General features: G+C 38.1%; 6 protein-coding genes across 13 annotated transcripts in view; 2 read left to right on the top strand and 4 right to left on the bottom strand.

The window, feature by feature from the left end:
* Nucleotides 1-18,357, bottom strand: part of LOC129794093 (GPI mannosyltransferase 3) — a 1,193,052-nt gene that overhangs the window by 593,951 nt on the left and 580,744 nt on the right. The window lies entirely within an intron of this gene.
* Nucleotides 1-18,357, bottom strand: part of LOC129794120 (cytoplasmic tRNA 2-thiolation protein 1) — a 1,132,104-nt gene that overhangs the window by 593,951 nt on the left and 519,796 nt on the right. The window lies entirely within an intron of this gene.
* Nucleotides 1-18,357, bottom strand: part of LOC129794129 (plasma membrane ascorbate-dependent reductase CYBRD1) — a 1,128,201-nt gene that overhangs the window by 593,951 nt on the left and 515,893 nt on the right. The window lies entirely within an intron of this gene.
* On the top strand, nucleotides 1,987-4,731 carry LOC129794131 (palmitoyltransferase ZDHHC3). The gene is made up of 6 exons (XM_055834766.1): nucleotides 1,987-2,445; nucleotides 2,507-2,648; nucleotides 2,711-2,755; nucleotides 2,818-2,852; nucleotides 3,780-3,992; nucleotides 4,068-4,731. Exons 1-6 carry the CDS (start codon nucleotides 2,164-2,166, stop codon nucleotides 4,224-4,226), a joined length of 876 nt encoding a protein of 291 aa, XP_055690741.1. The 5' UTR covers nucleotides 1,987-2,163; the 3' UTR covers nucleotides 4,227-4,731.
* On the bottom strand, nucleotides 5,422-8,772 carry LOC129794157 (MOB kinase activator-like 3). 5 transcript variants are annotated; one of them, XR_008751001.1, is made up of 4 exons: nucleotides 8,586-8,772; nucleotides 8,358-8,452; nucleotides 7,577-8,287; nucleotides 5,422-6,130 (listed from the first exon to the last, which is right to left on the bottom strand). XR_008751001.1 is itself a non-coding variant. In XM_055834797.1 (3 exons), exons 1-3 carry the CDS (start codon nucleotides 8,634-8,636, stop codon nucleotides 7,765-7,767), a joined length of 669 nt encoding a protein of 222 aa, XP_055690772.1. In that variant the 5' UTR covers nucleotides 8,637-8,772; the 3' UTR covers nucleotides 7,520-7,764. The 5 variants fall into 5 exon arrangements, 2 of the variants coding, with proteins under 2 accessions (XP_055690772.1, XP_055690773.1); XR_008751002.1 differs by having other exon boundaries at nucleotides 5,422-5,701; XR_008751003.1 differs by having other exon boundaries at nucleotides 8,595-8,772.
* Nucleotides 9,135-17,072, top strand: LOC129794059 (regulatory-associated protein of mTOR). Its single transcript, XM_055834646.1, has 6 exons — nucleotides 9,135-9,341; nucleotides 9,443-9,673; nucleotides 9,834-11,183; nucleotides 12,445-14,489; nucleotides 14,551-14,667; nucleotides 15,828-17,072. Exons 2-6 carry the CDS (start codon nucleotides 9,524-9,526, stop codon nucleotides 16,018-16,020), a joined length of 3,855 nt encoding a protein of 1,284 aa, XP_055690621.1. The 5' UTR covers nucleotides 9,135-9,341; nucleotides 9,443-9,523; the 3' UTR covers nucleotides 16,021-17,072.

Genomic DNA, 18,357 nt, shown 5'->3' with positions numbered 1-18,357 from the left:
ATTGTGCGTCCACTCTGAAAGTTCTACCCCATATTCAACTATTAACACCCACTTAAGGAAGATGGAAGAAATAAAAAATATTACGAATTCTTTTTTATAAGAAAAATCGTAGAAAAAAGATGTCTTAAATTGCACTTAAATGATCGAAGATAAAGAAATACATCCGAAGGCGATACTCTACTTGACAATATCCCCGTAGCAATGATCCTGCTTCCAAACTATCCCCTCACCGCATTCCCCTGGGAAAATGGTTTTCCATTATTCCCTGTTTGGCTCCTACGCTACTCCGTCTTTGTGCCATGTACTGTGGTGCGGCGACCAATATTCAATATACACAAAATTATGCCGATCTTGCCTGCATAGCCTCGCCCAGCGAAATAGCATATGCAGCTATGGCTGCGGAGGGTTAGGAATTTAGCCAGTGGCCATAATCGATACCACGGTGAAATGCGTTAAGTGGAAAAATTTGAAAACGAGCAATACCACAGAAATACGGTAGTCAAATAAAATATACTTTATCGTATGTAGATCCGTATGTCCGACACTCAAGATAAATTTAAGAAAAATAAAAATAATAATAAATATTTAAGATATTAAATCCAATCAAGAAAATAAGAAATTCTCCCCGCATAGAAACTGCTCAAGATCACAAATGCAGATCAAAAATATTTCTCGCCGGCCAAACGAGGGACTGTGAATTTGGGAAAGGAACATCCAAATCGACAGAACGTAAACTTGGGAAAAGAACATCCAAATCTACAAATTAGATCATACCATTCATAAAATTGATCTTGAAAAATCAGAAAAATATCCAGCGAATGAGAAATTAAATTTAAATTAATTTGATCTAAAATCTTTTGTGTGTTTCATAATCCTTCCAAGTAGGATCGTGTATGTTTTGCATAATATTTACATAATTAACAGTCTCAATCATTTATGGCTCTCAATAGCATGAGGAAAAATCGGTTTGGATTCCTTAATAAGTGCTCTAAAGGCAGAAAATCTATCTCCAATTGACTTTTTGTACTCTGCCATTGTAAAAATGTTGAGAAAGGAAAAATATTTATGAGGAAAAGAGAAAAAATTAGGGAATTGGATGAAATAAAAAATGTAGAGAGGAAGAATTATAAGACTCCAAGATATAAAAATAGTAAAGAGCAATTAAGAGAGAAACATAGATTGGATATCGATGTAGAGCAAAATAGAGTAGAGTATAGAGTTGCGTAGAGAAATTACGCAGAGAGGGAAAAATAATACTTGCTAGAGCGCTCTAGATCAAGAGACAAGCTGTAACAAAAATCCTCTCACTCTCTTACTCATTTGCTTTACTCTCTCAAAAAGAAATTAATTGAGAATAATGTTCGATTGTGAGAGAGCAATCGAAACCGGTTTGAAAACGGAAATTTTAGATAAGAAAATAATTTTGTGCTGCAAAATGCACAAAAATTTAATTCAAAATGAAAAATTATTAAAATTCAAAAATTTGCCTGCTAGCGAAGGCGGAAAAAAGCATGAAAATTATGGTGGTTAAAGCCTCTAGTTGGGCGCCAAATGTTACGATTAAAAATCCCATGATTGTGGAAAATCGAGAAAATTAGGAAAATTAACAAAAAATTGAATTTCCACTTATATACAATTTATTTACAATAATTCAAAGAATAATTTTACAAATATTTCCACGCGGTTTATAATTGAAAAATATAAAAATTGGGCGCCAGATCACCCTAATATGGTGATCCCGCGTGGGAAAATAAAGAAAATGTGGAAAATAACTTACATATTTACAAATTTGCAGCAAAAGGAAAATTATATACAATATTTCACTTAAAATTAAAAAAGTTCAAAATTCAAAACTCCACAATCCATTTTGCTGCCAATCTCAATGACGGTCGTCAGGGAAGAGAGTGAGAGATGTTCCAATTCCCAGCTGGAACCCTCAGAAATTCAAAAATGAACTGTGGCGGGGATACAGGGTGCAACAAGCCTTTCTTGGTGTTTTTGTCCAGGAAAATTGCAAAAAATCTCTCGATTGCTTCCTGAAATTTAATTTCCTGCTGCACCAGGACATTCGGGAAGGACAAAGTGAACATCCGGGGGTGTTGGTTGTACGTGCAATAATGTATTTTGTGAGATCTTTGCGTGTTTAGTGCAGGCAGAGGTGAAATGGATTACTACGACGGAACATTCCGGAGACGTGGGGCGTGGGATCCTGACCAGCAGCACAATAGATGCTGCAACGGACGACTGTGGTTTGTCCGCGATGTCTGCGGAATCATCTGTGCCATCCTCACGTGGCTCCTCATTCTCTATGCTGAATTTGTCGTGATGACCGTCATTCTCATCCCCAGCCCCTATCCCATCTATTCCTACATCAATATGGTCATCTTCAATGTTCTCGCATTCCTCGCCATCTCTTCGCATCTCAGAACAATGTTTACAGATCCAGTGAGTTGGACTTTTTTGCCAGTTTTTTCTTTCATTGACCCGGATAATTCTCTTTTCTCAGGGTTCTGTACCAAAGGGGAATGCCTCTGATAAGGCAATTCAACAAATGGGTTTGCGTGAGGGTGAGGTGTTCTTCAAGTGCGCCAAATGCTGCAGCATTAAACCCGACAGAGCCCATCATTGTTCCGTCTGTCGCGTTTGTGGTGAGTCTCGTGACTTTCTCTATTCGTAATTTCTCAATCTCTCAATTCCCCATCCCTTTCAGTCCGGAAGATGGATCATCATTGTCCCTGGGTGAATTCCTGCATAGGTAATGAACCATTTTAAAGCTTCCCAATGTCATTTTCTAACTTTTCTTCTTCTTTTTTGCAGGAGAGAATAATCAGAAGTTTTTCGTGCTTTTCACGGTGAGTTTTCTTTTTTTCTTTTTAATTAATCCTGGCTATCAATTCCGCAGCAAGGCTTATTTTTCATCAAAAAAGCTTTTAGTCAATAATGATAACAGTCCAAATAGTGTTGAACGGCGATAAGGCGTGCTCTGCTGCAGAGATATGTTCGCGATAAATTCAAATTGAATGTCTAATTGGAAGTTTTTTCCCCCAATTAAATTGATTTGGGTAAAGAAAATTATATTTCCCAATGAAATGGAGAAAAAAGAGACAGTTTTCTATCATTATGATCTCATATTTTGAATATTATCACACACAGAAAGCAGAAAGGCTAAAGAAATTAATAAATCGCTTTTGAATGAAATAACGCAAGTTTTACACAGAGAAAAATACTTCCTCTAAGCAGACATGATGAATCTTATTCGTCGTTTCATTTCTTTCATTCTGAAAAGGTAAATTTGAGGCTTTCTTGAGTAAGATTCTCCTAGATTTTAAGCATTTGATGCGATTTTTTAGTTCTTTTTTTTTTATTTTTCAAGTTTTTGTGACATATCTTTACGCCCTTTACGCTTATTTGAATTTTTCGATTTTTTCTAAAATTCCTTTTAATCGTTTCAAGTTTTTCTTAATATTTTTTCAGGAATTTTCCCTAATTTTCATTTTTTCCTCTACTCACACTTTCTTAAATTTTTTATAAATGTTGCTCGAGTGTGTGAATAGAACTTGAACACTTATTTCTCTCTGTGTATCTATTTGAATAATATGCAAATGCGCGATTGTAGTAAAAGAAAATCTTTCAATAAATCTTTTAGACTCCCCACATATTTAAGAAAATTTATGAATAACTTTAAAACATAAAATTAAAAAAAGAAAAAATTAAAACAAATTATTAGTTATTTCTTTTCTTCCTCTTTCAACGTTCTTTTTTGCATTTTTAATTTGCAGCTCTACATTGCAATCATTTCTGCCCACGCAATCTTCCTGACTGTCAATCAATTCGCCCATTGCATCCGGACGGAATGGCGGAATTGTTCCACGTACTCCCCACCGGCTACTGTGATCTTCCTCCTCTTTCTCACCTTTGAAGCATTGCTTTTTGCCGTCTTCACGATGATCATGCTCGGAACGCAATTAAATGCAATTTGGAATGACGAAACGGTGAGAAAAAGAAAATTCCTCCTCCATCTCCCTTAAATTAATATTTTTTTTAACAATTAAAAATTTTTTGGACAGGGTATTGAGCAACTGAAGAAGGAGGAAGCACGCTGGGTGAAGAGATCTCGATGGAAAAATATCCAAATTGTCTTTGGGCGCTTCTCATTGGCATGGTTTTCCCCCTTTACGCGTCCCATGATAAAGACAAAGCACGAAAACTACTACTATTCCGTGTAAGATTATCCCCCCCCTTTAGAGACATCTTGAAGGATTCACCATCTCATTTTTCTATGTGACCCCCGCCTCTCCTATACGTGACCTCCCTTACGTAAGTACTTCCTGACCAAGGTGAGTGACAAAAAAAATCAAGATTTCTATCCCTTTTTACGTAAAATAAAAAAAAAGCGGGAACAATTCTCGCTGAGATTAAGAAAAAAAAATCATTGGCTCTGATAAATTGAACAAAAAATTATTTAATTTATACTACGTAGTTAATTTTGTAATGATGAGGAAAAAAATTGTAGAGGAATGAGCTTTTAAAGTTTATTTTCAAGACGACGATGGATGATGTACTTAAAGTTCCCTTTGATAAAAAAAAATAGTGTTTTGTACCATAGCGGAAAGGGAAGTCCAAAAAAAGCAGGAATGTACCGCAAATTTCTTTTTAAAAAACAATTTAAAATAAAAGTCTAATTTATTGTAATAAGTATAATATAAAAAATAAAAGTTAGAACGTAACAAAGTCTTTAAAAATTTTGTGCGGAAAAATTTGCAAAATCTGTGGAATTTCTTAACGAAATCACGGCGATGTCTTTCATTGAACTTGACAAGATAGACCACGAGCTGAGACAAACTCATTCTGTGGCCTGTGAGTGACGTAGGTGCCCCACCAGGTGTCCAATTGAGAGTGAAAGTTGCCCACACGAAGGCAAAAACAAAAAAAAAATTACAAATTGTTGGTAGTTTCGTGCAAGAAATCCTCGCGAAAATGCTGCGTGTGTGGACTTTGTGCGTCCTCCTGGTGACTTTCTCCACCCTCACCACGGCCTACGATCCCACGGATGAAGAATTGAAGACAGTCCTCCCACCCGAAGGTACCTTCGAAGCATTCTACCCGCGTGAAATGAACGGCATCCCCAATGGATCATCGCGTCCACCACATGGCCACGGGAGTTTCTTCAAGTATCGCAATCCAGCACTCGTCGATACCAAAAATGCTGCCGCCTATGGCTTCCGCTTTGACGGCATGCGAAGATTTAATTTTGATTGAGCCACACACACAACTCCTTTATTCGCCACCATTGAAATACAAAAACATTAAAAATTTAGCGCAATGTCTTCCTCCTCCTCCTCCTGGATTCTGTGGGAAATGTGAGATTCACTGACAAGGCTCTAAATAAATTGGATTTGAGTGCAAAAGAACAAAAAAATGTTGTTATTGGTAAGGTTGTACTTTTCTCGAATCTTCTTGGTCATCATCACATTGCAATCCCATTTTGTTCATTGAAAGACTAGCATTACATATTCTTTTTGGATGAAATATGACACATTTCTTACTAATTTGCGCACTTCACAACCCAATAAATTAATTATTTATTAAATTAAATCAGAGACATGTTCACAACATCAAAGTTATTCACCTGGATGGGATTGCAATTGTGTGCCAGCATTTGATATTTCTTTTCTTTCCGGAAGAATCTCTTTGCTGTGGCCTAGTACACGTGAACCATTCTAAAGTGTCGTGTGTGTGTTGATGGTGATTTTAATACTGAATTTGTGAGAGAATAAAATTTGCAAGAAAAGAGACGATATTGGCAAATAAATGCTTCAAAATTCTGCATAAAAATGTTACAAAAAACGTAATTTATGCTTTACTTGCTTTGTACTGAATTGGAGAAAAGTTTAGCTTAGCGCAAAAGCAGAAGACTTTATAACATTTCAATCGTAAGTTCGAGTCCATTGTTGGCATAGATGGGAAATCTTTTTTCCTTTTTTTTTTGATTTTTTGATTTTAATAATTCGTATTTTAGTAATTTTTATCTTCATGCTATTCTTGATTTTTTTTTACCTTGAACTTTATAAAACATTAGGAAATCAAGATTTTGAGCTCTGGACTGCAGATGATGGTCCATTTAATTTGTCTGGAAATGTTTTAAGGTTCATTTACTAATATGGCTCTTAATAAAAGCAGCCTACAGCAACCTCAATTCTAAACTGGCTAAGACAAACAATGGGGTAGATTCTGATACAAATCTTTTTTCTTTTCTAACAATCTGAAAAGTTGTAAAATATTAAAAGATGATTGATTTTAAATCGTTATATTGTCATTTTAGAAAAGAAAAACTAAAGAATTTGTTGTTCAGGAAAATAATCAGAAGGATCTTAAAAAACTCTGGAAAAGAAATTTTCCTTCAAAAACACGTTTAAAGTAATAAATAAAATGTCAAAATCTTATAAGATTTTTTTCAGAATACCTACTAAAAATCTTATAACTGACGAATTTAAAGAAAAGAAAAGATTTTTATCAGAATCTACCCCAATCGTTAATTCAGCAATTTTTAACCCTTTGAAAACCACTAGAGGCTTTAAGGCGACTAATTAATAGCCGTTTCGCGTAAAATCGAACAGGAAATAAAAAAAACCTAGAATTGACTAGTTCTTCTGGTCTCCAACGTGTAAATTCTATTTAAGAGAAATAATTTTTACTCTTTAAAAGTTTAGAGATTTAAACCTTTTTCGAAGCTTTAAGCAAAGATGTTTATAGACCTAAAAAAAAAATTGATTTTCCCACCTAGTTCTGTAAGATTTTATAGATTCTTCCTCTTTCTGTGACGACGATTTTATTTTTTTTTCTAAAAATTTTTAATGTTTTTTTTTTCAATTATTTTTTAACATTTTCCTAAAATTATTTTTAATAAATTTCTTAAATCCGAATGAGTTTTAAGGCTTCCATTCGACTTCAATTATGTTTACTAATTAAAACTTAAATGCGCCTGAAGAAGCAGATAGAAAGCTCTCGAAACTGCTTCTTTAAAACTTTTTTTTTGAATAAAATTTGCTTAATTTCGTCTCTTTAATTGCAAATCTTTTTAGCCCTAAATGTACTTAAAATACTGAAAAATTATTTGAGAGACTAAACAGAAAATGAATCTGCAGTTAAATTGCCACCACATTCTACGGAAAATGACGAACAACAACCTAATTCTAATGGTACCTATACGAGTTATTATTTAAACAACTTTGGTTAATTTATATGGCTCAATTATTTAGACGTTACATACCCCTATTCCCTTATAAATTTAATGCAATCTCCCTTTTTTAACTTTCAAATTACTAAATTTAATTTGATCTAATTTACTGATAATGCCTGTAGATTTTGTACTTAACGTTCTACAAAAAAAATCATTATTTTACACAACATTCCTTTGAATCCTTCTGAAGCGTTTTTGTCTTTAAGTTTTAATGCGAGATTTCTTTTTTTAAAGGATTTTTTAAAAACTATTAATTAATCACAATTACTTTTTTTTAGATTTAGAGAAGATTGTGGGGCAGGAAAAGAAGAAAATAATGTAAAAAAAATGACTTACAGCGACACTTTAGCATGACATAAAGAGATTATTTGCTTCCTTTTTTTTGGGGCATTTCCTTGAGAATCCGATTAATTGCACTTGATCTCAACTTGCGGGACAAGTGGTGTGAGCCACTGTGGAAGTGGGGGGAAACTTAAACCAGAGCAACAATAAAATATTTGGCTTGCAATGGGCGGATGAGGACATTACGTATCCTTGCAGATTCGCGACGTCATCTCGGACAGGGGTTCGAGTTCTTTGGGCGAGACCAATTCGAATTCTTGAACAAAGTAGTAAAAGTGCTTGTAGCAGGTGTTTACGTGCGCTTCGGCGCCAATGCTGACAATACGGTCAAAGTGATGGATGTAGACGTGCACGAAGACACGGAAGAGGCGGGTGAGGATCTTGCGGCAGAGTGTTGGGAAGGAACGCGGGAAGGGGATGTCCGTGGACACCGGGAAGAGATTCTCATTATTTATCTGACACTCCACCCAATCCATCAGGAGTTCGATGTACTTTGGTGCCGGCAGAGCTGTGGGTTTCCTGTATTGAACCCCATCTGCCCACAGGTACTCATATCTCGGACCTCCGGACATTGTGGCGCACGTCGCTACCGTACAGAATTCCGAAACAGTGCCGTAGATGAGGTTGATGCGATTGAAAAAGTCCACCACATGAACTGCCAGCCAATCATTCATATTCTCTCCCTGTGGCAGACGCACAACTTGCCTGCAAACATACAGATCTTGATTACTTCCGGTTGGTCAAAAACAAAAGGAAGGACTAAACAAAATCTAACCTCAAGTTTATTCCGGAATTGAGACTCGCCTGCGCCTGCTTGTGCAGTGAATATCTTATCGTACCCTGTGTGAATCGCTTCTTCGGTCGGAACGTCTGCTTCGGACCACCAGTCAAGGTCGCCAGATGGTCAGCAAATGCCGCAAAAAGCCCGGAAATGAAAGCCGAAAGGTAAACAAAAATGTAAAAGTGGGTGGCGCACTTGCCGTAAACTTTGCTATTTCCTCACATTTCCTACCTTGCCCTTCTGGAAGAATTCAATGAATCCATTGAGGGCCATCGTGGGAAGTTGGGACAATCACAAAACACGTAAAAAATCCACGAAAATACGAGGAAATTGATGAAAAAACCAAAAAATTTCACTATTTCGTCTGAAATTTTATTACCAATTTGACATTACTTAAATGAAGAAGAAGAAGATGTTTTTCCCCTCCTCACACACACATACGTCGTGCACAAGAGAAAGACTGTTTAGAGACTTCATGCCATCTCCCTCACACTTTGTGTTTCTCATGATTTTCTCGCATTTTCCGGAGAATTTTCCACGATAGGTGCGGTTTTTCGTGCTTAGAAGGCTATGCCGCGTTAAATGGCGTCAAAAAAGGGGAAAATCAAAGTTTTTTCGAATAAAAAAATTTCCCAGAGTGTAAAATCCAGCATTCTCTCCCGCTCTTTTTGCCATTCTTTCTCTCGCTTCCATCTTGTTTACTAAGTCAGCACGTATCGTAAAATGTGTAGAATATGAGAAAGTAACAGTACCAGCTGATTTAGCCAACGATACGCAAGTTTCATGCCCATTCCGCGCAATTGCTTTGGGGGCGCTGATGTTCACAAAAGAGAATAACTTGAGAGGTTTTTTTTTGCAATTTTTGTGCGTGTGCTTTTGAATTTTCCTCAATTTTCCAGTAAATTAGTGAATATCACTGCCAAAGTGCTTCTGAATACCCTACCCCGCTATCCTGGGAGCGCGATGAGTGGGTGAGAGGTGAGTTGCGGGGCAGCTGTGTCAGCAAATCTTCCTTATCAGTGCAATCACATGGCGAATTTGACATTTTTCTCATGCAAAAAAAAACACTTCGTTCCCAGGAAAATCTCAAGAGGATTTGCAGAAGAACCACACCTGCAGCTCGGGGACATTTGGACGGGGAAGACTAAGGGTGCAGCAGGATGAGTGATTTGGTTGTGAAGTACGTTGGAGGCGATGAGGATCAGGCTGAAAATTACGACGGAATTCCGCTTTGCTTCTGCAAAAAACGTCATACGCAGATGATCCAGGGAGTGGAATGTACAGCTCAGAGCTGGAGGATGAAGGAGAGGGTGAGCTGATGATTTGTCTTACATTTAATTGGTTTAAAGAGGTGGGAGGAATAAATGGCAATAAGGGCGGATCCCGTCAAGGTTCCTTTCAGGGGGGATCCCTCCGTGTGAAAATGACGCGCAATTTCTCATTTTTTTGCTAACTTTGGGGGTTTTGCAGATGAAAACAGTCAGTGTGGCCCTGGTGCTGTGCCTCAATGTTGGCGTCGATCCACCGGATGTGGTGAAGATCCAACCATGCTCACGCCTCGAATGTTGGATTGATCCGTCATCGGTGAGCCCGCAGAAGGCGCTGGAGATGATTGGGTCGAATTTGCAGAAGCAGTATGAGCGATGGCAACCACGTGCGCGGTACAAGCAGTCCTTGGATCCCACAGTGGAGGATGTGAAGAAGCTGTGTACGTCCTTGCGGAAGAATGCAAAGGAGGAGCGCGTGCTGTTTCACTACAATGGACACGGTGTACCCCGGCCGACGGTTAATGGGGAGATTTGGGTGTTCAATCGCACCTACACGCAATACATCCCGCTCTCAATCTACGACCTACAAACGTGGATGGGAGCCCCCTCAATCTACGTGTACGACTGCTCCAATGCCGGCATCATTGTTAACTCCTTCAACACATTCGCCGATCAGCACGAACGGGAGATGGAGCAGATGCACGCCCAAGCGGGTGGAATGCGAAATTCCCCACCTGTGCAGAGCCCGTCGTACAAGAATTGCATCCAATTGGCAGCATGTGCGGCGAATGAAATTCTCCCCATGAACCCCCAACTTCCGGCTGATCTCTTCACGGCATGCCTCACAACACCCATTAAGGTGGCTCTGAAGTGGTTCACATTGCAACCAACGGCAAAGCTCGTGCCGCATGTGAGCTACGATCTCATTGAGAAGATCCCGGGGCAGCTGAATGATCGCCGCACAATGCTGGGTGAACTGAATTGGATCTTCACAGCCATCACTGACACAATTGCATGGAACACACTACCGCGTGATTTATTCCAGAAGCTCTTCCGGCAGGATCTCCTCGTTGCCAGTCTCTTCCGTAATTTCTTGCTCGCCGAACGCATCCTTCGCTCATACGACTGCACCCCCATCTCCAATCCGCCTCTCCTCCAGGGCTTCCGGCATCCCATGTGGGCAGCCTGGGATCTCGCCCTGGACTTGGCACTGTCCCAATTGCCGGGCATCCTGAAGCGCGGGGAACCCTTCCAGCATTCGCCATTCTTCGAGGAACAACTCACGGCGTTCCAGGTGTGGCTGGATCGGGGCTCCGAGGAGCGCAATCCCCCGGAACAGTTGCCAATTGTACTGCAGGTGCTCCTGTCGCAGGTGCACCGTTTGCGTGCCTTAGAGCTACTTGGGCGCTTCCTGGATTTGGGGCCGTGGGCCGTCAATCTCGCCCTCAGCGTCGGAATCTTCCCATACGTCCTCAAGTTGCTCCAGAGCTCTGCCAAGGAGCTACGACCACTCCTTGTGTTCATTTGGACCAAAATCCTCGCTGTCGACAGTGTGAGTATTTCCCTCATTCTTCTTCATCTCACTATCCGCTCGCGCGAGCATTTTTCTCTCTCACACCTCGCTCCACGTGTGGCAGAAAAAGACCTTCTATGGACTGTGTGATTAGCAAATTAGTTGCAAATAAATCGGAATGTTTGTGATACAAATTGTTGTAAAGTGTTCAAAAGAGGGAGAAAAATTTAAAATTCAAATGCAAGACGAATCGCGAGGAATTTCATTCAACTTTACGCGAAGTTGAATTGAATTAATTGTAAATAATAATGGGGAGGGTGTACCACGATGATGTAGAGGTCAAAAAGAAATTATTTTCAGGTTAGAAAATATCAAAAATTGTCAAGGGAACGTTAAAGTTTGAATAAACGTCAAACACGTTAGAAAAAAAAAGTCAAATGGTAGAAAAGACTAATCAAACGTAAGAAAAAATGTCAGTTTGACATGAAACGTCAAACTAAAAAAAGGATCGTCAAAGAAAATCAAGTTTTACAATAAATGTTGAACGTGAATCAACGTCCGTTAAAAAAGAAACGTCAAGTATTAAAAAATATGACAAACACTTCGATAAACGTCAAACTGGAAAAAGAATGTCAAATACAAGAAAAAAAAGTCAGGCGTCTGAAAAAGGATAACAAACGTTAATCAAAAAATGCCAACCCTTAAAAAACTCTACTTAAAAAAAAATAAACTTTCAATCTAACGTTAAAAGTTAGAAAATAAATGTCAAGAATTTTAAAATATGTCAAATTTCGCGATAAACGTCAAGTTAGAAAAAAAAGCATCAAATATTAGAAAAAAATGACCAACTTTAAAAAAAAATGACATTAAAAAGGGAAGATTTTGACTTTACGTAAAACGTCAAATTAAAATTATGTCAAAGCTTTCGGTAAACGTCAAACGTTGGAACAGCTGTCAAATTACGATAAACGTCAAACTTTTAAACTTTCAAACTTCATGGTAAACGTCAAACTAGAAAAGTTATTGTCAAATGTTAAAAAGTCTATGTCTAAAAGAAAAACGGCTAAGGGTAAATGTTAAGTTTTGAAAAATGAATAATAAACGTTAAAGTTGAAATGCCAAACTTTGAAAAAGAAACGTCAAACATTCGAAAAAACATTAGAAGTTTAAAAATAAATGTCAAACGTTTAGAATTGTCAAAAGCTGTTAATTTTGAAGCAACTCTGCCGTTAATACGAAAATCTTCATAAATCTCGAATTCTAATTCTTCTTAAACTTAATTTTTTTCTTCCCTTTGCAGACTTGTCAGGTTGATTTGGTTCGTGATCAGGGCCACAAGTACTTCCTGTCTGTTCTGCAGGATTCCACAATTTCAGCTGAATATCGTACACAATCGGCTTTCGTACTTGCCTGCATCGTCCACAATTACCCACAGGGGCAGAATTATGCCCTCCAGGGGTCCCTCGTGTCAATCTGCCTCCTCCAGATATGCGATGCAAACTGGATGCTGCGGCAATGGTTGGCAATTTGTTTGGGGCAATTGTGGCAGGACTACGACAAGGCACGTTGGTCAGGAGTGCGGGATTTAGCGCACGAAAAACTCCAACCATTGCTCGTGGATCCCGTTCCGGAGGTTCGTACGGCGGCTGTTTTTGCTCTTGGAACATTTATAAGTTCCGTGAAGAAGCGATCGGATCACGCGAATAACATTGACAGATCAATTGCAACAACTCTCCTCACAACGTGTGGCAATGATATGTCGCCATTGGTACGGATGGAACTTGTGGCGGCACTCCAGTGGATGGTGTTGCTGTTCCAGAAACAATTCACTGGTGTCTTCCTGCAGGAGCCGTCGTCACACAATCAAACACACAGCCTGGAAAGGAATGTGAACATGAAGCGTGTCTCCAGCTCAAGTAGTATCATGTCAATGGGTGTGTCCTCCATGACGAGCTACGGCGCATCAGGGACGATTAGTCTTGTGGGCTTTGGCTCGATCTACATGAAGCTGTGGCAGAGTTTCACTCAATTGGCGCGAGATCCGTACCCGAAGGTGGCAGCAATGGCGCAGAAGGTGATTGACTTTGTGCGCAATCATGCTGTTGTGGAGATTGAGGCGAAGGAGGCAACGTCCGAGAAGTTCAGCTATAGCCTCCCGCCGAGCCCCAATACGCGCGTCAACTACCTAGACAGCTCGTCGCCGCGACAACTGCCGAATGGCATCGCCACACCCAATGCCACTCAGTATCTATCCACTGGCTCCGGGCAGTCTCAGGGCACACCACCGACATCCTCACCGGATTCACGGACAGGCCTCAGGGGGGCGGCTAATCACTCACGCAGTAGCAACAATGGGCGTTCGCTTCACAGTCGGATCTCAGAGGATGGGGAATCAACGAGTTCTCAGGAGGAACGAACGCTGATCCCAATTGTAACAACGGACTTTATTCCATGGGCTGTGAGTCAATTCTCGCGTCCAACACGACGAACGGCCCTCGGGGCGGATATCACGGAGGACGATGATGCAATGTACGATCGCGATGCCCCAGAATATCTGGAACGTGTACGACGATTTAAGCGCAATGTGAAATTGCGTCGTGAAGCGAGTGAGCAGCAGAGTCGTGTGCCATTCCTGCGGATGGAGAATCAAATTTGGATCTGCCGAACGCCGCATACGCCGAAAATTGTCAAATTCCATCCGTATGAACCGCAAATTGCAGCTGCATTCAGGGAGCGGGTCACAATACACGACTGGCGGACACAGACGATGCACTCGTATGTGCCGGATGTGCAGCAGCAGGCACAGCGACAGCCAGCATTTGGGGGTATGGCGACACAGTCACGGTATGCACGGGTGACGAGCCTTGAGTTTATCAATGCGCACGATCGGTCGCTAGTTCTGGTGGGCTATGAGGATGGATGTGTGAGATTGTGGCGGCCGCCAGAGGGTGAGGCGGACGAACCGCGACTTGTGACAGCGTGGAGGGCTCTTCCGGTGGATGCGGCAACGGGGCAGCATTCCAAGGCTGTGGGTGCTGTGGGTCTCGTGACGTCGTGGCAGCAGAACTATCAGACGCTCGTGGCTGCGGGGGATTTCAAGTACATTCGGCTGTGGGACACGGAGAGGGAGCTCAAAATGGGTGATATTGCAACGGATACGGATTCACCGGTGCGAACGCTCTCAAGTGCACCAAATGGCATCATTGCAGCGGGTTGCATGGATGGGAGTGTGCGACTCTTCGATAAACGATGCTCCCCGCAGGTTTTGACCACCTACATGGAGCACACGGCGCCCATTTTGGATGTCTGCCTCAGGGATGATTGTGAAAATGTGATCTCCGGATGGTGAGTTGGACGTTTTTTTCTTTTGTTGCAAATCTTTGTTTTATTTAAAAACTCCTTTCAGCTCTCAAGGAAACATTCGTTGCTTCGATATACGACGGAATATGTCCATTCAACGATGGGATACAGGATCAAATGTCACAGCAATTACAATTCATCCAAAGGGCGACATTGTGGCGTGGTAAGTTGTGCCTTTTTACCCTTCTAAACGGAGTCCTAAATCTTCTATTAATATTTTTTCGTAACTTTCTGGATATCCAGAAAATATATCATTGAGCCAATCATATTGATCAATAGTTAATAAATTAATTGAGTCACCCAATTGATTGATAAATTATTGATCAAATATTGGTCAATTATTGATCATCTATGCGAACCTGTATTGACTCAATATTGATACTATTACTGAGTCAACTATAACTCAATCAATTATTGATCAAGAATTAACGAATAATTGACCAAATATTGTTTTTGATTTTTTTTAAATCAATTACTTGGTCAATTTATGCTCAATTATTGATCAATCAATTTTAAGTCAAACGATATTTATTTTTTGGATGTTCTCAGAGAACATTTCACAGTTAGAACATCTTTTTTTCCCTCTGTGTGAATTTAATTCATTTCTAACTTTGGAAAAACAATTAATTTATTTAAATTTAAGAAAGTAAATGTTTAATATTTGGGTCTAGGTATGACCCAAAGAACGCGAAAGGGTTAACTCAATACATATTGATCATGGTTTGATCAACTATTGACCAAATATTGTTCTTCGAAATTTCTATCAATTTATGCTCAATCATCGGTCAATCACGCAATTTTCGGGTAATAGCTGGTCAATTACTTAATTTTTGTGAGATATTAATTATAGTTTTGATTTATTTTTTAAGTTTTTAGGATTTTGTTATTTTTGGGGTTTTCTAATAAAAATTTCTTTTGATCAATTATTGTAAATCACTCAAATTAAATTAATCTATAATTGTTTATTAATCTGATTGATCAACTATTGACCAATTATTGTTCCACATTGACTTAATATTGGGCTCAATAATTAGCAAAATTTATTAACTGAGTAGTTGTTCTTGAGATTTTTATTCCAAAAACCTAAAAAGTTTTAACAATTTCTTTAATTTCGTTCCCGGAATTTACCACCAAAACTTCCGGATGAAAAATTCATTCAAAAAAAACGTAAAGAGGTTAAGAAATGAATGAAAAAATTACATTTTTTTTTTGAAAAATATTCTATTTTCCATGATTTAATGAAAAAGTAGGAAAACTAGAGAATCTAAAAAGTTACAAGAAGGATTATTTTTTGAGGGATTTTCTTTTGCTTTTCTACCACAGTGGTGGCCAATGTATCAACACGTACGGCCTGGATGGACGAAATTTGGGTACAATTCGCAGCTACGAGGGTTTCATGGCATCCAAAATCGGGCAAACATCCTGCCTGGCTTTCCACCCGTTCCGCGTAAGTCTCGCCGTGGGTAGTGTTGACAACGTTGTGGCTGTCTACAGAGATGAAAATCGACGATACTGAAGAGGACGCGGTGAGCTTTTCAAGGAATTCTTCTATTTGCCTGGAATTTTATTTTATTTTTGCGTATCGTGAAAAACATTGAATCAGGGAGCAATTTAAAAGGGTTTCAAGCACGAATGCTCCAAAAAAAACTTCTCTGCAAAAAAAAATCATGAGATTAATCTTTGCAAAGTGAAAAAGAAATAAGAGTAACTGTGAGACAATTTGCTATGCTAATTCCCTGGCAAATGCAGAGAAAAAATCACATATTGATGGCTTTACATTTTTTTTTGCTGAATCAATATTAATATAATATATATTTTTGAAGTTAAAAAAAAGTTTAAAAACATTGTGAGAGTGTAAAAAGTTTATTTTCTTTATTTTTTTAAATGATGTATGTAAAAAATCAAGCTTTCCTAAGACACTTAATTTGTATGCGTTAGATTTAAAAGAAAAATAATAAGAAAAAAGTGAAATAACGGGTTTAAAACGAGAAATTCTAACTTGGATAAAGTGATGAATTTATCTCGTCACTATTAAGGCAAAAAAAAGTAGTGTAAAAAGATGAATAATATTTTATCCTATAAGAAAATGCGTTTATTGCGAGAAAGGAGAAGTTTTATCTCTCAACAAAAAGCCATACATTTAGTTCATGTTAGTTAACCATCATCATTAAGTGAAGAAAAAAAAAAGAATTGTAAGTAACCATCGAGACGCTATACAGACTTTTAAAAGAGAAAGAAACTAAAAAAAAATGCTTGCTTATGGAAAAAAAAGAAAAGCCATGTTTTCCGCAATTTTTTTCATTTAATTCTTCAGAGCACATTACAAATTCCAAAAATATTTTTAAACAATAAAAAAAACACAACAAAATGATTTTAAAATAACTTATTAAGTGAATTCCAATCGTGGTTTATTATTCTTTTAAAAAAAAGCCTACAAAAGAGGTTTTTATTAGAGAACCAATAGTTGAGAAGAAGAAAAAATAAGAAGTTTGAGGCAAAATGCGTGAAAACTTTTACTTTCAAGCCTGAGGAATTAAAGAAAAGAATAAAAAAAGTGTTTTGTCGAAATTCCACGAGACTTTCATTCAATCAAGTTCAAAGACCACGCGCAACCTTTATAAATCAAATGGTGATCCACAAAAAAAAAACAACAAGTTTTTTGAGAGACTTTTTTTTACGGAATCCCTGCGGATGCTTTTACAGAAGCATGTGTGGATGTCGCTTTTCGTGGAGGAGGAAGATTTATTAAGCAGCTCATCTGGCAGTTTGTTGTATTTTACTTTAATAAAAGCTTCAGGATCGATTTCATAGATTCATAGAAAAGAAAGTCATTCAGTGTGAAATGATCAGTTTTGAAAGGTAAAAAAAATTCGGATCACGATCAGCTAAGGAAAGCAACTCATCCTCCAATGAATAGCAGGTGAGGGTATCTTATTTACAGGTAGATTATCTACATTTACATTAAATTATCTTGATCGGTTCGTAAGAATTAAACATCAACAGAATAACCTTAAAAATCACCTCAGAAAGGGCAGAATAAATTTTCTAAGATGAGTTTTTGGGTATCTGAACATCCTAAAAGCCTAGACAGATCAAGGATATTTTTAGAGATCAAAATGAATTATTTTTAGGCTAAAAACTTCATTAAAAAATTCAAAAAGGAAATTTTCAAACGTTACAAAAAAAACTTATTAGAACGATGAGTAATGGTGCTATTCACAAATCTCATGTAAAAAAAGGGTCAGGGAAAGAATATTTTTATTTTTCACATCACACATTTTCACATATTTGGCCACTAAATGACCCTAATTTTCCGCTTTTCTCACTTTCATTGGCACTGAGAACACTTCTTATTTCTGCTTGAATTTAGTATGTACTTTTATTTAAAACTTTATTTAACTACTTTTTTTTTTAAAAACATTATCTCCTCAGAGTCTTTTAAAACTAAAATTTAAATTGAATTTAGTACTTTTAAAGGCTTTTGCTGACTAATCTGATTATTTTTATAACAAAAAATTAAGAGTCGTTTATCTGATGAATTGTTTTTGCAAATCTTCCGAATATTTCCATTCAGAAAAAAACAGCCTTTGAAGAAAATGAAACCTGGTAGTTACAATGAACCTTACCTATTTGATCAATCTGTTTAATCAATTTCAAGGTATTTCTTGGGGTTCTAAAAAGAAATTAAAAATCTTGTAAGGTGAATGTTGAAAGTGATGTTGTATTCAAATTCTCACTCAGTTACATCATTTCAATGCTTCTTTTGCCATTCATTAGAACATCTTGATGAATTCCTATGATGGTAAAACATGTCACGTGTCTTGCTGCAACCAGAAGAAACTTTTCGAAATCT

This window comes from Lutzomyia longipalpis, chromosome 3 (assembly GCF_024334085.1).
Source record: "Lutzomyia longipalpis isolate SR_M1_2022 chromosome 3, ASM2433408v1".
Lineage (NCBI taxonomy): Eukaryota > Metazoa > Arthropoda > Insecta > Diptera > Psychodidae > Lutzomyia > Lutzomyia longipalpis.
This window is presented reverse-complemented; position numbering and strand designations above follow the sequence as displayed.

Bases quoted from the DNA above. Each gene is read 5' to 3' on its own strand.
- LOC129794131 (XM_055834766.1), top strand. From the start codon at position 2,164: ATGGATTACTACGACGGAACATTCCGGAGACGTGGGGCGTGGGATCCT. The intron at 2,756-2,817 runs GTAATGAACCAT...TCTTTTTTGCAG, and splicing joins CTGGGTGAATTCCTGCATAG to GAGAGAATAATCAGAAGTTT. The intron at 3,993-4,067 runs GTGAGAAAAAGA...TTTTTTGGACAG, and splicing joins CAATTTGGAATGACGAAACG to GGTATTGAGCAACTGAAGAA.
- LOC129794157 (XM_055834797.1), bottom strand. From the start codon at position 8,636: ATGGCCCTCAATGGATTCATTGAATTCTTCCAGAAGGGCAAGGTAGGA. The intron at 8,453-8,585 runs GTGAGGAAATAG...GGTCCGAAGCAG, and splicing joins AGAAGGGCAAGGTAGGAAAT to ACGTTCCGACCGAAGAAGCG. The intron at 8,288-8,357 runs GTTAGATTTTGT...GTATGTTTGCAG, and splicing joins AATTCCGGAATAAACTTGAG to GCAAGTTGTGCGTCTGCCAC.
- LOC129794059 (XM_055834646.1), top strand. From the start codon at position 9,524: ATGAGTGATTTGGTTGTGAAGTACGTTGGAGGCGATGAGGATCAGGCT. The intron at 11,184-12,444 runs GTGAGTATTTCC...TTCCCTTTGCAG, and splicing joins AAATCCTCGCTGTCGACAGT to ACTTGTCAGGTTGATTTGGT. The intron at 14,490-14,550 runs GTGAGTTGGACG...AACTCCTTTCAG, and splicing joins GAAAATGTGATCTCCGGATG to CTCTCAAGGAAACATTCGTT.